The sequence below is a fragment of the Triplophysa dalaica genome, chromosome 17, assembly GCF_015846415.1.
Source record: "Triplophysa dalaica isolate WHDGS20190420 chromosome 17, ASM1584641v1, whole genome shotgun sequence".
NCBI lineage: Eukaryota > Metazoa > Chordata > Actinopteri > Cypriniformes > Nemacheilidae > Triplophysa > Triplophysa dalaica.
In genome coordinates this window covers 10,598,047-10,619,129 of record NC_079558.1, presented here as the reverse complement: position 1 = coordinate 10,619,129, position 21,083 = coordinate 10,598,047, and the positions used below count along the sequence as shown (strand labels likewise).

General features: G+C 40.1%; 1 protein-coding gene across 1 annotated transcript; it reads left to right on the top strand.

The window, feature by feature from the left end:
• Positions 1-4,358: 4,358 nt before the first annotated feature.
• LOC130439219 (interferon-induced protein with tetratricopeptide repeats 5-like) lies at positions 4,359-7,163 on the top strand. The gene is made up of 2 exons (XM_056771703.1): positions 4,359-4,488; positions 5,528-7,163. The coding sequence occupies exons 1-2, from the start codon at positions 4,484-4,486 to the stop codon at positions 6,903-6,905; spliced, it is 1,383 nt and encodes a 460-aa protein (XP_056627681.1). The 5' UTR covers positions 4,359-4,483; the 3' UTR covers positions 6,906-7,163.
• Positions 7,164-21,083: the final 13,920 nt, after the last annotated feature.

Genomic DNA, 21,083 nt, shown 5'->3' with positions numbered 1-21,083 from the left:
CTGAAACATCTGCAAATGTTCCCTGTGTGTGCATGTCATATAAGGATGAACTGCTGCGGGTCAAAAAGCGCAAAGTGTTTTTAGATGAATCTACAGAGCATGAAGTAACTCTGAAAGGCCGGGAGCAATACCAGGTAGAATCATTCAATGTCATTATTTACAACCTTGTCAGCTGTTTAAACCATAGAGGGGATGCATGCCGAAACATAAATAACAGGTTTGGGATTCTACTAAACATGCAATCTAATCATTTTCCCACTGTTTGAAAACAGGCTGATGTGCTCTAGGGTTGTACGGTAAACCGGTTCTTGAAATTTACCGGTACATGTTAGATTTCAATCGGTTCAATACCAGAATTTTGCTCATTTTGGTTAAGAAACAGTACTGTTTCAAAGTTCACCGCTATAAGGCAGTATGCCACAGAACTGACACAGAACCTGCAACATAAAAAAACAAGATGAATTGCTCTGTATCCACTTTTGCGACCATTTAAACTGACACAGGATTTATTATGAGGCTCTTTCTACTGCAATATGTCTGTACATCCCCATTCAACAGCTTACATCGCATATATGACTTTATCTCTGTTCCAGACATCTCAGTTAGCCTAATAATCATCATGAAGTTCTTTTTCGTTTCTTGTATATGTTCTTATACTGTCAAATACACACGCTGTTATATCAAAAACACAAAGTTTACATAAGCACCTGACCATTGGCATTGTGTTTTAATTGTAAATTTAAAAAGCGGAGCGGCACGCGTTTTGGCAAGAAGGACACAACGTCTCCTTCCATCTGTCGAGCCGGCAGATGGGGTTCCTATGGAAATCGCCACGGCGCTGTGCCGTATCACTATCTCTAGCGAAGCGACAGTGAAAGGGCTGGGCGTGTTAGACGTGAGCGCTACCACAAAATTGTAACCTACCAGTGGATAGGTAGGGGGTCCCAGAGCTTCAGCCCTCACAGCTGCGCCTTGTTTCTCTAACAGCGAGAAGCCACCCGGTACTGCAAGGCCACTGGGTAAGCGCTACTACCTCAAATGGGGGATGCGCTACAGAGACCACTTCCTACTGTAGGGAGGAGTTTAGTGGACTCACCAACATGGTCTCGCCATCAGGGGAGAGCTCATGGGAAAATGTGCGGACTGAAGTATTTTACCGCAAGGTGGAGGTCCACCTAGGGAAGGTCATGGGTTACCAAGGTGACTTTAGGTTTAGTGTTTTTTTGTAACAGTTTGCACTCTCTTTCCATGCAATTTTAAAGACCTCTTATTGGGTTTGTTTGCATTTTCGCTCCAGTTTACTTGTTTCTCTTTTTAGGGTGCGAGTGGTGTTATTATACCATGGTGCTATGATCTTTTCATTAATCTTTTTTGACTTCATAGGTGCGACCGCTTCTAATGTATTAGAGAAAATAGTGCCCATGTTGCTGGTCATGTCATCGAGAAATTCTATATTTGTTGGCAGGGTCAAATCTGGCAAGTTCTTTACGAAACTATCTTTGGTAGTTGAAGTGATTGTTCTACCCTGTCGATAACGAGATATACAACTGATTTCTGCAGTGCGCAGTGTACATGTTATAAGATGGTGATCGGAAACGTTGTCGCTTTGAGGTATAACATCGATATTGGTTAGATCGGCTCCGTGAGATATAATTAAGTCTAGTGTATGATGTAAGTCGATGAGTAGGTCTATTGATGTATTGTGTTACACCACAAGAGTGTAGAAGCTCTTTAAACGCCACTGCTAATGGATCGTTAGCACCATCTATGTGGATATTAAAATCTCTGACAATCAGTACTTTATCGACATAAACCAATAGGTCCGATAAGAAGTCTGTGAACTCTATCAGAAAATTAGTGTAAGGCCCAGGGTGTCAGGGTTCCGTCCTTCCTGTTTCGGGCTTTCATGCCTTGTGGACGGGACCGTGACAGTACAATGTCTTGATGTATGTTTTATTATTTGTGGAGACACGCGGCTGTATGTTTTGATAATTCGCCGCGTGTCCTCCTGTCCGTGTAGCTCCGCCCCTTGTTTCTCTGTTAGTCTCCCATTAGTGTTTTATCTCCGTCACCTGTCTCCCTTTAATGTTTTGCCTTGTTACGCCTCCTGTCTCATTATCCCTCGCTAGTATTCAATTCAAGTTTATTTATATAGCGCTTTTCACAATGTGTATTGTTTCAAAGCAGCTTTGCAGGGGCAAACAGGAAAAACAGAAAAGTTAATCACAGCACAGTGCATGTATTATACAACGAGTAAGATCATTCTAATAAATAATATCTAATTTCTAATTAAATAAATAAATGAATAAATGCAGTATCCCGGTGAGCAGGCCAACACTGCCTTGCTGTGGCGAGGAACCCAAACTCCAATGATTGATTAATGGAGAAAAAAACCTCGGGAGAAACCAGGCTCAACCGGGAGGGCCAGATCCCCTCTGACGTGTCATAGCTGCTCTCAAACTGGTGACATGTGATTTTAGTTTAGCATTTAATACCAAATATTGTAACTTCAGCATTAATAAGACAAATAGTCCGTCTTTGCTCTTGGTTGGGGATGTAGTGGTCTGAGCTGGGATGGTCCGATGGTCGTATTTCTCTTGGCTGGTGGTGGAATTGCCTTAGATGGAGCTGGGATGGTCAATCAGTCTGCAGCTGTAGCTGGCGTAATCTCAAAGTGGGGATGGGCATCTGTCGGTCGTCTGGACATGATGGAACTTCTTCCTACCGGAAAGAGAATAAAGAGAATAATTAGCGTAGCTGCTGTTCATTAACTATGCATTAAGTGAAAGCTTGTCTGAAAAGATGTGTCTTTAATCTAGATTTAAATTGGGAGAGTGTGTCTGACCCTCGAATAGTATCAGGAAGGCTATTCCAGAGTTTAGGTGCTACGTATGAGAAAGCTCGTCCCCCTTTGGTGGATTTTGTTATTCTAGGTGTTGTCAAAAGTCCTCAGTTTTGAGATCTTAGAGAGCGTGATGGGTTGTAACGTGATAAAAGCTCGGTTAAGTAAGTAGGTGCTAAACCGTTCAGGGCTTTGTAAGTATTCCCTTCTTAAACCCTGTGTTTCCCGAGTCCGGGGTCGGTTCGTTGTATGCTGTTCGTAAATTTTATGCTTTTATGTTTAGGTTGTTCTGGTTCATACTGTGGTTTACCTGTGCGCACTGGATTATTTTTCCCCGCCTTTTCGTGTGGGAATGTTCGTGTAGTCTTCGTGTGGCATTGTCCCCTGTATGTTCTGGATTATTTTTTCCCAGCCTTTTCGTGTGGGATTGTCCGTGTATTCTTCGTGTGATATTGTTTATTTGCTCCTGTTATTTTTACCCCCTCGTGGGTTTTGTTTTCACCATTTTGTTTATTAAATATTTTTTACTCGCTGTACTGCATCTGGGTCCTGTTTCCCTATCACACCCATTATACGCAACACAGGGGGTCTATACACAGTTGCCAATGTAAGAGAGAGCAAAGTTTTTTTACTTTTGATTGAATGTATCCACAACGGCTGCCCCTGCTTGCTGGAAACCCAACACTTGAGGCAGCCATTGTGTCCATTCCCCCTTCTCGATGAGTGTATTGCACCCATGAGAGTAGCGGGACATGCCACACTGGAGAAATTTGCTCTTTTAGAGAAAAAACTTCAGAACTGCCGAGACGCCCAGGGGAAGTCGCTGCAGGAAGGGACAGTCCGCTGCAGGAAGGGACAGTCCGCTGCAGGAAGGGACAGTCCGCTGCACCATGTCGTAAGATTCCAGCAGTAATTCAGCATAGAGGTTGAAGTCTCGAAGTCGATCATGTGTAAAGGCTCCGAAGAACAAAAGGAGAATGAATGCACCATGCTGTCTCCCTTGTGTACCCGGATATCCGGGGGCGAAGTCCGACATGCAAATTTAATTTGCCAATTTCATTGGCCTTTTCTAAGCTAGTCGAAGTTGATAGGTTCTCAAGGGCAAACCCCATCTGTCGGTCCGACACAACGTCGAGAGACCGACAGAAAAGGAACCATGGTGTCATATTTTTTAATTCTTTTATTTTAAAGCAATCTGTTCATTCAGAGAGTGGCACCGCCTGTCATTTTACAAGTCTAATTATTATTTTAAAAATGTTGAAAATGTATTTATACTAAATTATAGAATAAAGTTAAACGTTATAATTGTATCAAGTTTAAAAGAAAAATTCCCCCGGACACAACAAAAACACTGACCCACTAAACAGTGCAATATTCTATAAAAAAATATTAATCATTTAGTTTGAAAAATGACAGGCGTGTAAAAGCAAGTAAATGGAAAGCAAGTCGTAGTCGTGTCTGCCCCTTTAAATGACGAGCAATACGCTTGATCACCTGTTCTACAGATGACGTTGTCCTCAAATGACGTTGATTCTGGTGCTTATCTGCGAAATATGTATAGCCTATGGTTTTGCGCTTTGATTTAGCTCCTGCTGTCGTTTAGCTGCCTTACATCGGGCAGTTTCTAACTCACGCAAAAAAATGAGGTAAGTTTAATTTATGTTGCTGAACTTCTGTTTGCGCTTGCCTCGGACTGTGGTGACGCCCACTGCATTAGGAAATTGTATTACTGATGCGTCACTAAATTAACAAATGTAGGTTCACAATAAACATTACATATGAAATGATGAATGAATAAATACCGTAATGGAAAGAAGAGCTGTATTTTGATGTGTGTGAAAGTTTTCGGCCAAAATGTTGTCTAAGCAACAACGACCACTCCGCTTCCTGTTAGTATGTCCAGGACTCCAGGTGTGTGCAATCTCTTTTGCCATGAACTCAGAAGCAGGCCTACATACTATTCCAACTGAAAACAGTACCTACTATTAGGATTGGTATAAATAGGCGATTTGGAACGAGTGGATTTTGTTTTTAAAGAAATGCACCAATTGCATGAACGAATTGTAAACGCTGAACAGTTAAAGGGAAAACAACCACAAACGCAGCTTGGAGACGTTAAGCAGGAGAACAAGGAATACGCTAATATAGATCTTAAAAAGTCGTTATACGCAAACAAGTAAACCCTTATGGCGTATGGTTACCGACTATTTCATTATTTTTAACGTGAATTTTGCTGAGAGTATACAATATACTGTAACTTTCATCTTCATCACTTTATAAGTGCGTATGCATAGGCCTATACAACATATAAGTTAGTAAGTTTCTTTAACTGGAATTGTGTTCTTCTTTATTCCATGTTTTTATCTGTTGTCAAAATGTCTTATTGTCATGGAATAATTGTTTTATTATGTAAATACCAAACAAGGATAGCTTTTAGATTGCTATGTCTTTGTCTAAAACATGTTAGATAGCAAAAGATTAATGCAAAAATCTGATGAGGTTTACACCAGAGGGTTTTTTCCCAGGTAGTCTTTGCCTTGTAACTACATTTAGCAAATGTTTGAATAATTTTTCTCTATGATAAAGTTATTATTAAATATGTTGTATGTATACATGCATGTTCTATATAAAGGGGGTCATCTTCCCCATAGAATAAATACATTTATTAATTCTTATTTATTGCAGTTGTACAGAGGATAAACGTCTCAATACAGAACTTACCAAGCTGGAATGTCACTTTACATGGAAAATGAAAAAAGAGGATACAAATATCACTGATCATTTAATTAAACTAGAGGATAATCTGGATTTATATCTGGGTCAGAAAGATGGGATTGCACGCACACACAACTCTTTGGCATACGTCAAGTATCTCTTGGGTTCTTATGAAGAAGCCCTAACAAACCTGGAGAAATCTGTGGAGCTCACTAAAGATTGTTATGGGGAAAACTGCGACGCGGGACTAATTGTCACATATGGAAATTTTGCTTGGTTACACTTTCACATGAAACGGTATGCTGAATGCAAAAGTTACCTGGACAAACTGAAGGAGATTAAGGAACAAAAACAACCTGTCTCTACTTTTGATGTTCATCCTCGTGTAGTCGGTGAGAAAGCCTGGGCCTTGTTTAAATTTTCACGTAAATACTATAACAGAGCAATAGAGTGTTTCAGAATAGCATTAGAGATGGAGCCAGAAAGAGGCGAGTGGAATGCTGGTTATGCCATTGTACTATATAGAACAGAAACTAAATGCACTAGTCCAGAGGATTCAACTGCAATTCAACAACTCAGACAGGCGATAGAAACAAACCCAGATAATGATGAAATAAAGCTTCTTTTAGCTCTGAAACTTGCTGAGTTTAAGCTGTTTGATGAAGCAGAGGATCTGGTGGAAAGGGCACTTGATAAGTCTCCAGATAGTCCACATGTGATTCGATATGTTGGGAAATACATGAGAAACTATGGCCAACCTGTAGACCGGTCAATTGGCTTGTTGAAAAGAGCTTTGGAGGGGACTCCGAATTCAGGATTTATACACCATCAGTTAGCTCTGTGCTACAAAAAGAAAAAACAAGAATTTGGCTCGCATAGTGACTGTAAGAAATTTCTTCAGTTATGCATATATCACCTTGAGAAGGCTATCACCCTGAAGAGTGGCTTCATATTTGCAATGACAGATCTAGCATTTCTCTACGGTGAGGATGGGCAAATTGAGCGGGCTGATGAAATGTTTCAGAAAGCCTTGTCCACAGTTGAAGACAAGACTGAAGATCAGCAGGCAGTTTACTTGCATTACGGGGGGTTCCAGGAACACAGAAACAGGAGTGAAACTATGGCTGTCAATTATTACATGAAATGTTTCAAAATTGCACCTAACTCACGAAACGGCATTAAGAGTGCTATGAATCTGAGGAAGATTGCAGATAAGCATTTATCTAAAAACATAAATGACACGTGGGCTTTAGGCATACTAGAAATCATAGAGCAGGTAAAAGGTGGGAATCAATCCACTTCAGAGAACTGCGTACATCTTTTAGAGTCTACATGCAATGAGGATTAATACAGAATGTACATTTATTACATTTTAAAGACTGTAAAATGTGAATAATTGGAAATTACTGCAGTTATTATAATTGAAGATTGATTTTCCAAGAAAGACTAAATGCAAATAAAGCTATAAATCAATTTAAAGGTATTGACTGTGGTAACACTTAAGGTGTTTATTCAGTTTACTGAAAGTGCTTAACAGCCGTTATTTGTGTTTTCTAGCCTTATTTCTATAGCTTAACTTATAAAGTTTGATATATTTTTTTGTCAAGCTAAATAATATATTATCAAGGTGTAAGGTCAAGTATGATCTGATTTCTTTGAATTTTGTAACAATTCAAAATTATTATGCAATAAAAACATTGTCATATGCTTATTCAGCTTTGACTATATTGTTGTTCAGAACTGCTGTTGTGAAAAACGACTTGTGTATGATGGTTCTGAAATCTATGCATCCACACTCATTTGTATTTTAAAAGCCTTCTTTTAACAATATATTTATTTAAATCTGGCAAAGTGGTAAGATATGACAGAACAACTCTCTAGATCAGGGGTCTGCAAACTTTGTGACCAAAAGAGCCATTTTGGGCCTTCACCCACCAAATAAAATTTGCCTGTAGCCGCAATATATATGTTACCTTTAAATTACTAATAGACAGGTTATGTATGTATGGTAGTAGTTACCCAGTTGTACTACTATGTGGCAATATAGCGTGAATTTTCCTGTATTAAGATGATAAGCAATTTATACATTTTTTTCCCTTGCAAGAAATAGAAGAGTTTCCTTGCAATAGGAGTGTTGCACGAGCTGCTTTAGTAAGACTTTTGCTTTTTTCAGTGAACTTTTGTTTTGGCTTTTGTTTTTGAAGCGTTTGATGAAAAGCGATTAGAGACGTCTACTCTCTGCATACGGACATCTTGCATAAACATTATGAGAAGCACGCAAGCCATGGGTGTCGCTAGCACTATTTATTCGGGGCTCAAGTCCCAAATGTTTTTTATCTAGCCCCGAATGTTTTGGTCTAGAAATATCCCACACGGACCGAGTCTGACACAAACAGGCACGCACATACACACACCACGTGACTGATTTCAACCTATCTCTAGAACATCACCATGCAGTTGATCTGCTTGACAAAATAAAATATAAGGTATTATTAGGAGGTCAGTGAGGGATATGTGCGATTTTCTTACCTGGCTCCTGCCTCACATTAGTGCAACAGCTCAAAATGACTCCCAAATGAGCTTAAACAAGAACTTGTGTCTCGGTTATCGTGGCTCAACAAATGGTCGCCTCACTCACAACTCGCTGAATCATTCAGAGAAATTTCTGAATTAATATCTGACTCACTCACTAATCTTCAAATGAGTAACTCAGTTTGTTTAAACAAAGGGTATATTTATATTTCATTTATTTGTATTTACTGAAAATTATTTGTGAGGTCGAGAAAGATGACTTGTGTTCACCAGGATGACCCTGTGTGTTATAGATTAAGCATCTATTATTGAGGAATAAAATACCTTGAAATGATGCAACTGACCATTCAGAATCAAGTGTTTTGAAAGCCATTAAAAATAATTATGTAACAGTTTATAAACATACAGTAGTGATGGTTGTTTAATTTGTCATGAATGCACAGGCCTATGTACAGTGACCCCCCACACTTCTCTTGTTAATTTCTTACCCTATTGCCTTAGTCCACATTAAGTCCACATACCACACCTAGTCATATTACTAATTGTTTGTTCATGCTTGCATGTGTTTGGTATATTTTTCTTAATTATAAAGATAAACAAAGGTGTTCCCTTTCGAGAGCGGTCACTTTGACATTGCGGAGAACCGCATATGAAACTCCTCCCCTTTTTCACTTTTCCTGAAGTCTTATTGGATAACGGCTATGGGCGTAAATCCCGGGGGGACGGAGGGGACACGTCCCCCTCCATTCGAGGGTTCAAAATCAATGAACCCCCTCAAATCAATTAAAATGGCATTCTCTATTGTCATAAATATATCGATGTTCTCCTAAACTAAATGTGTAATTGAAAGAAAATACAAACTCAAAAGATGCGTTTTAAGATTAGAAACTGTTGAGTTTTCCCTCTCCCCTGCCTCTTATAGTGGTTTGGCCCACTGCCTGCTCTCCCCGTTCAGTGTCACCTGTGCAACACATTCAAGTCAGGGATGCGGCTCAGTTTATCAGTGGTTGTTGAACTCCAGTAAGAAGGCTATTTTATTCACATTAAATGAAGTGACTCTCTTTAATGTAGTTGATGCTGATTCATTAATAATTAGTTGTTGCAAATGCTGATTAACGATGTATTTCGGTATTTTAATCTGGTAGCGGTTAAAACGTTACATAGCTAGTAAACGTTAGCTAGTTAACGTTAGCTTGTTACATAGGACGTCACACACTGCAACTAACACGCCGAAGCCGTTTCCCATGCATTGTTTTATTTTTGGCGACCTGGTATGATATGAACATAAACGGCCACAATTAGTCACCGATCCTGCCACTCAGGTCACATGTCACACACAGCCGCAAACATACCGGCTACAATTTTGTGACGTTGGCACAATATCTAGCGTCCACAAAAGCTGCACAGCTTTCATTCAATTGGAGAAGGTCGTTTTCTCAGCATCTATTTTGTGCAGTATGTGCGCGGTGGATTCAGTTTACTGAAACTCGGGCGATTCATCAACGAGTACAACACACAATTTAAGCATCTGTCACTGTTACTTAGTGTTTGTTTGGCTACATGAACATGAACAAAATTTGTCGGCGGAGGCAGTGCACTACAGGGGAAAATAACAACCACTCATTAATGTCGATGTACGGTGACTTTGTCAGACGATGTTGCAGTATAAATCAGGATAAAAAGTGTTTAAAAAGTGACTCATTGTTATCATGTAGTATCACAGGTAGTGTGTTTTAATATTTGTTTCCTGTCTTCACAACAGAGACAGAAAATATATAAATGGAAAAAAACTTTTTTGTTCACTTGTATTACAGTATGTGACAGTTCAGTTCAGTTATAATATGATTGCAAGTCTGCATGATAAACTTAATGCATATTGTCGCTTTGTGTCGTAGTAAGTAAAATTTTGACTGTATTATTTTTGTCCCCTTCAAAAATTGCTCTTGAGAAGTTTTATGTGTATGGGCCCCCCTACTGTTAAATGAGATTCATGCCCATGATAACGCCAGTAAAAAAACTGGCCAATTGTCGCAAGAAATGCAACAGTATGCAAATACTAACGAATCAAGACAATTTAAATACAGTGCATGTGACGACAATCCTCAGAATCTTGCTGTGCAAAATCAGAGAGCAGATGGTAACGGTGATCCTCGTCGCTCCGTTCTGGCCGAATCAACTGTGGTTTCCAGACCTGAGCGAGTTGTTAACGACATCGCCTTAAATAATCACAGTATCGGTGCATTGTTGTTACAACTTCAGTGCGGAGAGGAGAGATTCATCACTTATGCATGCGCTCACCTTACACCAGCTCAGAGGAGATACTGTGTAACGAGACGAGAATTGCTTGCTGTTGTTTTCTACACCCGCCAATTACGACAAGAGTTTTCTTCTACGCACTGATCATAACATTCTAACCTGGTTGTTCCCGTTCAAACATCCCGAGGGACAGCTTGCCCGCTGGCTGGAAGAGCTGTGTTAGTATGACTTTGACATCAAACATCGAGCTGGAAAACTTCACTCAAACGCTGATGCGATGTCGACGTGCTGACGAGGCCCCAAATATGTGCAACTGCTATCAAGCTGGGAACAGTGTTGCAAATCTGCCATGTGGAGGCTGTAAACAATGGCAAAAGTTGCATGACCACTGGGAGAGCTTTGAGGATGATGAGGATTGAGGTTGGTGATGTGGTGCCACTCGCAGTAAGGAGCATTGAGTATGCTGCAGGGGAACAAGTTGTTGAAGACCCTGGCAGGAGTGAGGAAGAGAGGGCAGCTGTAGAGTTGTTGGGAGCACCGCGGGTGAACTGGCTGGAAGATTTCCCAAAAGAAAAGCTAGCACAAGAGCAGAGAGCTGATCCTGATTTAGCCATCCTGCATGAGTGTAATCAGGCAGGAGTTCTTCCAACAAAGGATGACGTTGCATTGAGAAGTCCAGCAGTAAGAAAATTCTGGCTGTGTTGGCAGCAAGTTGAACTTCATCAGGGAGTCCTCTATTATCGTTGGGAAAGGCCTGGAGGACTCAGTCCCTCTCAACTGTTGCTAGTACCGGCCTCAATACAAACAGAAGTGTTACAAGCATGTCATAATTCCCCACAGTCTGGTCATTTGGGAGAAGGTTCCAAAGTTTCCACTGGTATGGCATGGTGTAGGCACTGCAATGCTTGAAAAGATGCTGGACCGACTAAGCGGGCCCAACTTCAGAATTACCAAGCAGGGGCACCAATGGATCGGATCCACATCGATATACTGGGCCCATTTCCTGTGTCTAGCTCAGGAAACAAGTACGTCTTAATCATTATTGACCAGTTCACTCGATGGGTGGAAGCCTTTCCTGTGCCAGACCAAGGGGCTGAAACTATGGCTAAGACACTTGTGTACGAGTTCATCTCCAGGTTTGGGGCCCCGCTGGAGCTACACACAGACCAGGGTCGAAATTTTGAAAGTTCGCTGTTCAGAGATGTTTGTAGTCTCCTGCAGATCACGAAAACGCGGATAAACCCCTTACCATCCGGCCTCCAACGGACAAGTAGAGAGGTTCAATCGAACGCTCCTCCAGATGGATCGGTGCTACGTGAACCAGGATCAGAAAAACTGGAATGAGCATCTTCCGCTCCTTACAGCCACGTACCGCAGCGCTCAGCATGCAATCACTGGAATCACACTGAATAGGCTCATGCTTGGAAGGGAAGTTTACCAAACCCAGGATCTATGTTTCGGTGTCGCAGAGCAAAGGTCGGAAAAAGGGTGGAAGTGCCAGACTTTCTGTAAAACCTGGAAAAAGGAATGAGGGATGCACATGATGTTGCCAGGGAACACCTCCATGTAGCCCAACAACGACAAAAGAAGATCTATGATCTCATGGCTCGGGAGAGGAAGTACATTGTTGGAGATTTGGTGTACATGCGGGACAGTACTAAGAAAAAGGGACAGAGGCCAAAACTCCAGCCACCGTAGAAAGGACCTTTCGTGATATCTGCCTGATGTGGCCCAGTAATGTATGAGGTCCAGGGGTTAAAGTAAAAGAGAGTCATGCATCATGAACGCCTCAAGCCCTATGACTGCGACCAATTCCAGCGAGGGTCCGACACCAGAGGAGTGAGATCCTGCAAAAGAGTAAGGATACCCCTGACAACCCTGTTCTGTCAGACGCCCTTCAAGAGCCGGAACCGGCTGCATCCCCGAAAGACAGTGAAACGGAATCCATGTCCTCTGACCCTGAACCCCAGGAGAACCAGGGTACGGAGAAGAAGTGGCAGCCAGCAGCTCGGTGACGTAGGAAGAACAGAAGTGGACCTGGACTAATGTCAGTCATAGGAGGAAAAGAGACAATCAAGAGAACGGTTAAAGTAGGGAAATACGGAAGCCTGTGAGATATGACTGTTAATGTTTTATTATTGCCTTTATATTGTTCATTACAGTTATTGCAGCTTAGAAATTGTTGGTTATTACTGTTTTCATTTTCCTGAAGGGACTCAGTAATGTTGTATTGATAGTGTAGTGAAAATGGGTACGGTCCCTTTAAGCTATCCTCTGTGTTCATCTTGTCTCTATTCCTATTGGCTGTGTAATGTGTCAGTCACAGGGCATGTGCTTAGTAACGGAAATAGAGGAGTTTCTAGTTAGTCTTATGGTTGTTCAAATGCTCATTGCACGGTCGGAAAAGCTGCCATCCTGTGCCGGAGCGAGACAACCCAACAGTGTGAGATTTGACACGTAACCTGTGTATGTCAACTACTGTACTGTTGGTGAGTCTACCAGTGTAACCATACTGTTGAGGATGTAAAGGTATTGTTCAGAGAACGGAATCTTTGTCGTGGCTCGTTACTTCCACGCATCCACACAGGCCAACGCTTGACGAGGATAGTTAATAAAGAACGCGAAACACGACAATATACTGTCCCAAAAGGTAACATTCGGGGTGCTCTTAAACAATAATCCTCCAGTCCGTGCTTGTGTTCGAAGGTCCTCGTACCTGCTTCCCTCACTGTCCTTCTGTCCTCCATTCCGGGGCGAATGGTGACAGCGGTTGTTGTTTCTCGACCCAGGACCTCGAGTACTAGGCGCACGCGGCCATTATGTCCGGCAGCTAAACCAGCAGAAGTGCTACGCAATCAGCGCTAGCTGCCGGGCTGTTTCCCAGGTGAGGCTGATCCCAGGTCAGCTCCACGTCACAGGATGGAGAACTAAAGTGTGACCCAGATAGCAAACTGACCTTGAATCAACGTACAATCTATATCTCTCGCGGCATCAAAGTGACGTTGATTTCCAACGTCGACATTGCTCATCGGGGTAATGTTGAATCAACATCAGTCACGCCATTCAAAACTAACCGAAAAATCTATGCAATTTTTTCACTTATCTAACATTGATTTGATGTTGATTTCAGCTCGGGAAAACGGTGTTAGAGATAAACACATATTCAACACAAAATCGACACAATTCGTTTTCTTACATACCATTGAATCAATGCTGATTTCAGCTTGGTGAAATTACTTAAAGGTACAGTTTGTAGAAATCGCCACTAGAGGGCGCACGATCAAAACGACAACAATCGCGTAGCTTGATGACACTGTGTAGAAGCGTGGAATGATGAAGTATGTTGTCTTCAGCTCCATCGCTGATGGCCGTCAATCAGACGGAAACGAGAAATCATGTTAGCGGAAGAGGTAAAGTAATAAAGTCTTATAAATGCTTCGTTTGATGAAATCCTTTTATTTCATTATAATGAATTAGACCGGAGAAATGTAAGGTTTAAAACTAAATTGTTAGTCATAGATGTTACAGTAATTGTCCAATTTGATGGTGCGATAACACCAGTTTTAAGTGTTCAAATCAACCATTATAAAAGTTATTTTGAACATACCCACGTCATTTGCAATAATGCGAGACGGACCCGCGGTACAAACTACTTCACCATCTGTCTACGAACGTATCACACGGTTGCTACGACAGTAAAGGCGGTAACAAAGGGTAACCTGGAAATGAAGCCATTGACAGGCGACTAAACGGCCCCAGTCCACTGATTAGATTGGCAATTCTCTCAGGATTTAGAAGCAGTTGGAAACGTTTGTAGTCATTTATGCTGCATGTTAAAAATGATGAGTTTAACTCACCAAATATGATTCTCCACCAGATCTATCAAGATCACATCCATGAAATGAGTTCTTTAAAACGTCAATTTCAGTCAAGGAGTTAGTGTAGCTCAAATGAAAATACTTATAATAATCGTCATTACAAATACATATTTTACAATTTCTGATTAGCAGTATAGTGATAAAAATCCTATATGCATTCGTCTAGCAAATGCATCAATGAAATGATACACTAACGTTTCTTATGACCATAAGTACTGTGACTTTACCAAACAGAAGTTAGAGCAGAGGTAGCATAGATCGAAACACAGTTAAAGTGACCAGATTGTGAGTGTGAGCTCAGAAAACCATCAAAAATGCCTATATGGTTTTTTACTAGACTCTACTTTACATGGTAAACATAATGACGATTGCATAAACACCAACAAATACATGAAACACAAACGTGATAGGAAGCGCAGAGAGATAGTGAGAGAGAGAGAAAGAGAGAGCATGGCAGGGAGGGAGGTAAAACATGTCTGAAAACCAATAAAATCATCTTAAACAAAGAGTCACGCTCATAACACAGCTATTCTATATATAGAATCGGATACTTGCTATCTCGGTGTTGGACCAATATCCGTTTGCGCATGGATGGAAATCTGGAATGTTTCAGAATGCATTCCTGTTGAAACGCTGAGTTTAGGTTCTGAGTTTGAAGTTCCATGGCCTACCCAGAGGGGAGCCGTAAGCCGGGGTGTCTCTTGGATTGTCCTCCGCGTTCTCTTTCTATTCCCTTCCAATTCCTAAATTGAAGTGGATCGGTGATGGTGTTTTCAAATGCATACCTGCCCTGCCCCCAGGTGGTCTGCGGGCCAATGCCATGAAAGTGAAAAGTGGGCCAGAGAAAGTTCCTTTGTTTCTCATAGTGCCTCATTTGAATAGCTCTGACAGTATGGTCAGTTTGGATTTAATACCTAAACTTAGTTATGGACATAGTATGATGCATGCTATTTTTTTATAACATAGCTCATCATTTAGGGAATTCAGAGAGGTGTAGTAAAATATGAAACATGGAAGGCATTGAACTGTGAATCATCCCAATGTATGAATACATCAAATGAACCCTAAATCAAACTTGTATATCTAACAGATAAAGACTGTTTAAAATGGCATGAGCTCCAACACACAACCTAGACTTACTATATATAAATATTTCGAAACATTTATTGAAAAGGATGGTTTTAATCACATAAGTTTTTATTTGTTAGAGAAGTTTCTCTGGTTAGGCTCAGATGTTAAGTTAGAGATGAGACAGACACTTCTCACCAATGGTTTGAAGCTTAGGAGTCGTAAATATCCTACAGAGAAACCAAAGGGTTATCACACTCTCGGTGAGAGTTCAAAACTTAAATCAAAACTTTGGAGCCAGGTTTGCTGGGGTCTTTTGATGATAGTATCTAGAAACCAGGACAAAAGGGAGTGAGGGGGTTTATGGCTTTCCTCTCAATGATCCAGTCACTATACGTCCGTAAGTACTCAGCTGAAAAAAATATATATCATTGGCCTATTGGTTTTTGGATATTTTTATAACTCTACTTTTAACAATTAACATAATAAACATAAAATTTAACATCTCAAAGTACATAGATACATAAGCTTGTGAATGTAATAATTTATTAAACATCACATTTTGTTGCATTGGTTATTATTATTTATACAAAATATACATTTACAAAAACATATTTAGAGCATACAAACCTTCTATGCAAGACTAATATAAATTTACTCTCAAATACACACAGATGTTAAAAGTATAGGCTACTATAAATAGTCAAAATTCATAGTGGAATATTTTATCAAGAATAATACTGAAAATTGTTGTATCAACTGTGTTTGTGTCTAGTATATTCAGTGAGGCAGAAAAGGGGATGTAAGACATAAAGAGACTGACATCCTCAGACATGATTCACTATTAATTTTGCTTCTTTACTATAAAATAAACTAAACAAACTCAACTCAACTCAACTCAACTTTATTTATATAGCGCTTTTTACAATTTTCATTGTTACAAAGCAGCTGTACATGAGACACATTTAATACAAGTATGAATTCTAAAGCAGCCCCCCCGGCCAGGCAGATAGTGCAAAACAATATGCAAACGGTGGTGAGGACTATGTGACTCTCCTTTTCGTTCACCAAAAACAAACACACAAAAAATATTTATTTAGGTGACTTAGAGGGCCCGTTTCAATAAGGAGGTTCAACCAACTCTTGGTTAAACCTTGAATTCAGAATTGTTTTATTTAGAAATAAGAAACTTTGAGAACATGTTTTGTGAACATCTTATTTTTAATTAGTTCAATTTACTCTGGGTAGGCTTACCCTTGGTTAAGCGCTTGCTCCACGACTACAAAAAGCCACCATCAATGGATCGGTCATGACTCTGCCTCATCATGTAATTTCTTTCTTGGTATTGTGGCAGTCATGGCGAAGCCTTAGGTTTTATGTGGAGAGAGGCGTATGGTCTTCCATAATCTCTCTGAGTCTTGTTTGTGTTTCCTGCCCTTTCATCACGTTATTGCCTGTTAATTAGTTCATACCCTGCACCTGCCCCTGTTTATTTTGATTCCTTTAAATAGTCCTCATGTTTCGTTGTTCTGTGTTCGGTCATTTTGTGTACTAACCTGTCTTTTGATATACCTCTTTGATATTACCCGTTACCCATGCTTGTGTTCCTGTTTGTTATTATCCAGTCAAGTAAGTCTAGTTAAGTGTTAGTTTTTGTACTCTTTTCAAATGTTGTACTTATATAACGATTCACCATGGCAACGGCACCAAAAAAGCAACATGGCAGCAGAAAGCACTTGAGAGCCGGGGGACTACCTTCTGAAACGGGCACCAGTTCAAGTCAAAGACCGGTTAGAGTTGGAGATTAAAATTCCAAAATTTAGTCAAATTCTGGAAGATAAATTCTTCAAACCGTGTTACAAATTGAAGTGGTGCTGGTCGCTCTGGAGTCTCTTCCAACCAATCTGTCTTTCTGTTAAAGACGACCTGTTTCATAATAATGCACACCTGAATAAAAGGCATCACTAGATACCCTCGTTACAACAACAAACTCCACAAACTGTCAAAGGTGCTTAGTTTTATTTAATAACATGGTAGTAGTCAACAGTAAAGTCACTGTGGTGTACTGTAGACCACGCCGCTATTTAACCTTCCCCTTTTATTTCAGTCCCTGTGGCGATGTATTGATTGTTACTCGTGTCTAAAAATCAAGCTGTCTGCTTCTCTAATATTTTTTCAGAACACAGAGAATCAGATTTAATCTCCATACTTATGGACAGCGGGGATTATTCATAAACCCTGATTTTGGACTCTTCACTGGCTCTTCTTTTCCTCGCCATTGCTCGCTACCTTTCCAGACTAGGATTACACACAGATTTTTGTTTGTTTACTGAGCTGTGTCAAGGAATTCCCTGGCATTTTTTTGCTTGGTTTGCCGTGTTTGAACTCTATTTTGATTCTCTTCCGCATCTGAGTATTATATATATACTGTGACAAATTGGACATCTGGTAGCATACAAAAGCTTACAATAGTTTGAATTCCAAGTCACATATTTTTTTCAGTGGCCATGTTAATTTATTAGAGCATTTACATCTAAGCATGTCATGATTGTGTTGTAGTAGCAGCGCTGAAGCAGAAGGCAGCTAGAGTCTTCTGCTGTAACACTGCTCGCGCTCAATTAAAATGAAAGTGCATTGTTAAGTGTACTGCAAAAATGCATATGGATTGACAAGAAAAGTAACAATTTAATTATAATGCGTGCAAGTGATGTCAAATGTTTTTTAAAAAGTTACCAAAACTTCAAAAACACAGCTCTTTTCAGAAGGTTGCTGGCCAAACAACATTAGCAAACATAACATCTTAAATGTTTCCCTCACGTACACTGGTACACAGACAGTACTGGGTTCTCTTATCATCAGATAACTGGTAACTTGTTATAGCATGTCTTGTATTATTGACCCCCTGTGAATTGTTTGTTTGATATCAATCTTGCAAGTCACTTTGTATAAATGCATCTGCAGAATAAAGGCATACATGCAAGTAGTATACTTTGTCATGAACCTCAAATTGAGACATGGCCTGGGAACCCAAGTGCAGGCAGACACAGACGGTATTGATGGTAACATATTTATTAGACACTAACAAGACTATAAAAAGACAACAAAACCCACGCGGGGGAAAACAATACAGGGAAATATATAACAGACAATAAACAATGACACTGACTTACTAAAACTAAGAAAACAAACACTAGGAACAAACACTAAACTGACACTTACTATACAGGGGAAACAGGAACAAGGCAAGACGAACAACAAGGACATCAACAACAAGGACATCAACAACAAGGACATCAACAACAAGGACATCAACAACAAGGACATCAACAACAAGGACATCAACAACAAGGACATCAACAACAAGGACATCAACAACAAGGACATCAACAACAAGGACATCAACAACAAGGACATCAACAACAAGGACATCAACAACAAGGACATCAACAACAAGGACATCAACAACAAGGACATCAACAACAAGGACATCAACAACAAGGACATCAAACAACAAGGACATCAAACAACAAGGACAGCAAACAGCAAACAGCAAACAGCAAACAGCAAACAGCAAACAGCAAACAGCAAACAGCAAACAGCAAACAGCAAACAGCAAACACAGCTTACAGGTACACGGGTAAGAAACAAGTACAATGCACAAGCACAGGACAATGAAACATGAGGACTCTTTATAGGGGAGAAAGACACAGGATCATAACGAGAAACAGGTGCTGGGGATTAGCACTAAGGAGAGGCTGACGAGGAACGTGATGCAGGGAACAATGACGAGACACGAGAAAGAACTATGTCTTTCTCACATAAAACCATCAGGCAATGCCATGGCTCCACTTGAGACAGGAATAAAACATGACATGGTAGTGGAACCATGACAATACTTATTAAGTTGAAAAAATTACAGTTTTCTAAAATCATTAGGAATCATGGTGTTTTAGAAATATGTACAGCAAGAAGAGTTAATAAATTCTTTGGATAGATTACAGTACAGCCAATCACTTAACCTACTGTATGAGGCTGTTTAAGAAATACTCTAGAAGCTGTTTGTTGGAAAATGGCGCAGATGCATCTTTAATATTCTCTCCGAGAGATTGAAGGATCAAAATCATAATCCAAAATGAAAACATGGCCAAAGGAGAGAGAGAGACCGTGTTTGAAAGATAAAGAGGTTACATATAGACCGTAGTACAGTTCCCTTTGTACGCGTACTCGAGGGACAGCGTACAATGTGCGTGACGCAAATTCCATCATCATAATATTACACGCATCGCAGGAATTTTGTTTCTTCAGGTTGCGCATGCACATTCCATTTCTTGCGGTAACCACCATGTGGCAACTGTGTCGTGGGAGCATCGATTCAATTGAGTTGAAGAAAACCTATCCCCTGTAGGCATGGAGAGATATTGCAATATGTTGTAATGCGCTTTCATATGTACGCGTATGGGTCAAAAGCAGTATACTTTGCAAGGCTGTGCGTTCGGCTATACGTATACGTAACAAAAACAGGTTTAAAGCTGTGGAATATTTGCAAGTATAACTAAGTAAATTTTCCTATAAAAACAATTACAAACGTCGACACAGCTACAAAAAAAAAGGAGACAAACAAATATATACACTCACCTGAAGGATTATTAGGAACACCATAGGCCTACAAATACTGTGTTTGACCCCCTTTCGCTTTCAGAACTGCCTTAATTCTACATGGCATTGATTCAACAAGGTGCTGAAAGCATTCTTTAGAAATGTTGGCCCATATTGATTGGATAGCAACTTGCAGTTGATGGAGATTTGTGGTATGCACAAAGCTCCCGTTCCACCACATCCCAAAGATGCCCTATTAGGTTGAGATCTGGTGACTGTGGGGGCCATTTTAGTACAGTGAACTCATTGTCATGTTCAAGAAACCAATTTGAAATGATTCGAGCTTTGTGACATGGTGCATTATCCTGCTGGAAGTAGTCATCAGAGGATGGGTACATGGTGATCATAAAGGGATGGACATGGTCAGAAACAATGCTCAGGTAGGCCGTGGCATTTAAACGATGCCCAATTGCCACTAAGGGGCCTAAAGTGTGCCAAGAAAACATCCCCCACACCATTACACCACCACCATAATTGCATTAATGAGAAATTGAACAGGTGTTCCTAATAATGCTTTAGGTGAGTGTGTATATATATATATATATATATACACAGTATATGTAACATTTGTTTTTAATACATCATTATTTAAGAGAATAGAAGGGTTCATACAACAATGATGGAGATAAAGAGAACAATATCATTGAGATCACTTTAAGAACAAAGTTGTTCAACGCTGATGATCGATAAAACATATAGACAAACAGTCTTGTTTGCTGTTTCCCAGTTTTCTGGTTCATTGCATGTGGTTTTGTGGGTTACTATGTTTTGCTTTTTTGGATTTTGTTTTATGTTTGGAATTATTATCAAAGCGTTGCATTGATTATGGATTATGTCCAATTATTCCCCCCAGCATTTTCTAGATTTTTAATATTAACTGCCTTTGAATCCATCCTGTTTTAAAATGTAGGTTTTTTGGTAGGGAACAGTTGTCTCTTAATTGAATAGGTAACTTATCATTGGTGAGGAAAGAGTTATTAAAGTTTTCATTGGGGTTTCTTAGTCTTGAGGCCCAGAGCAGTGCTCTACAGAACCAGTGTTACCAGGTTAACGTCCCTCTGTTTTAAAGGGATAGTTCACCCAAAATTTAAAATGGTGTCATCATTTACTCATCCTAATTTTTTTCCAAACCTGTA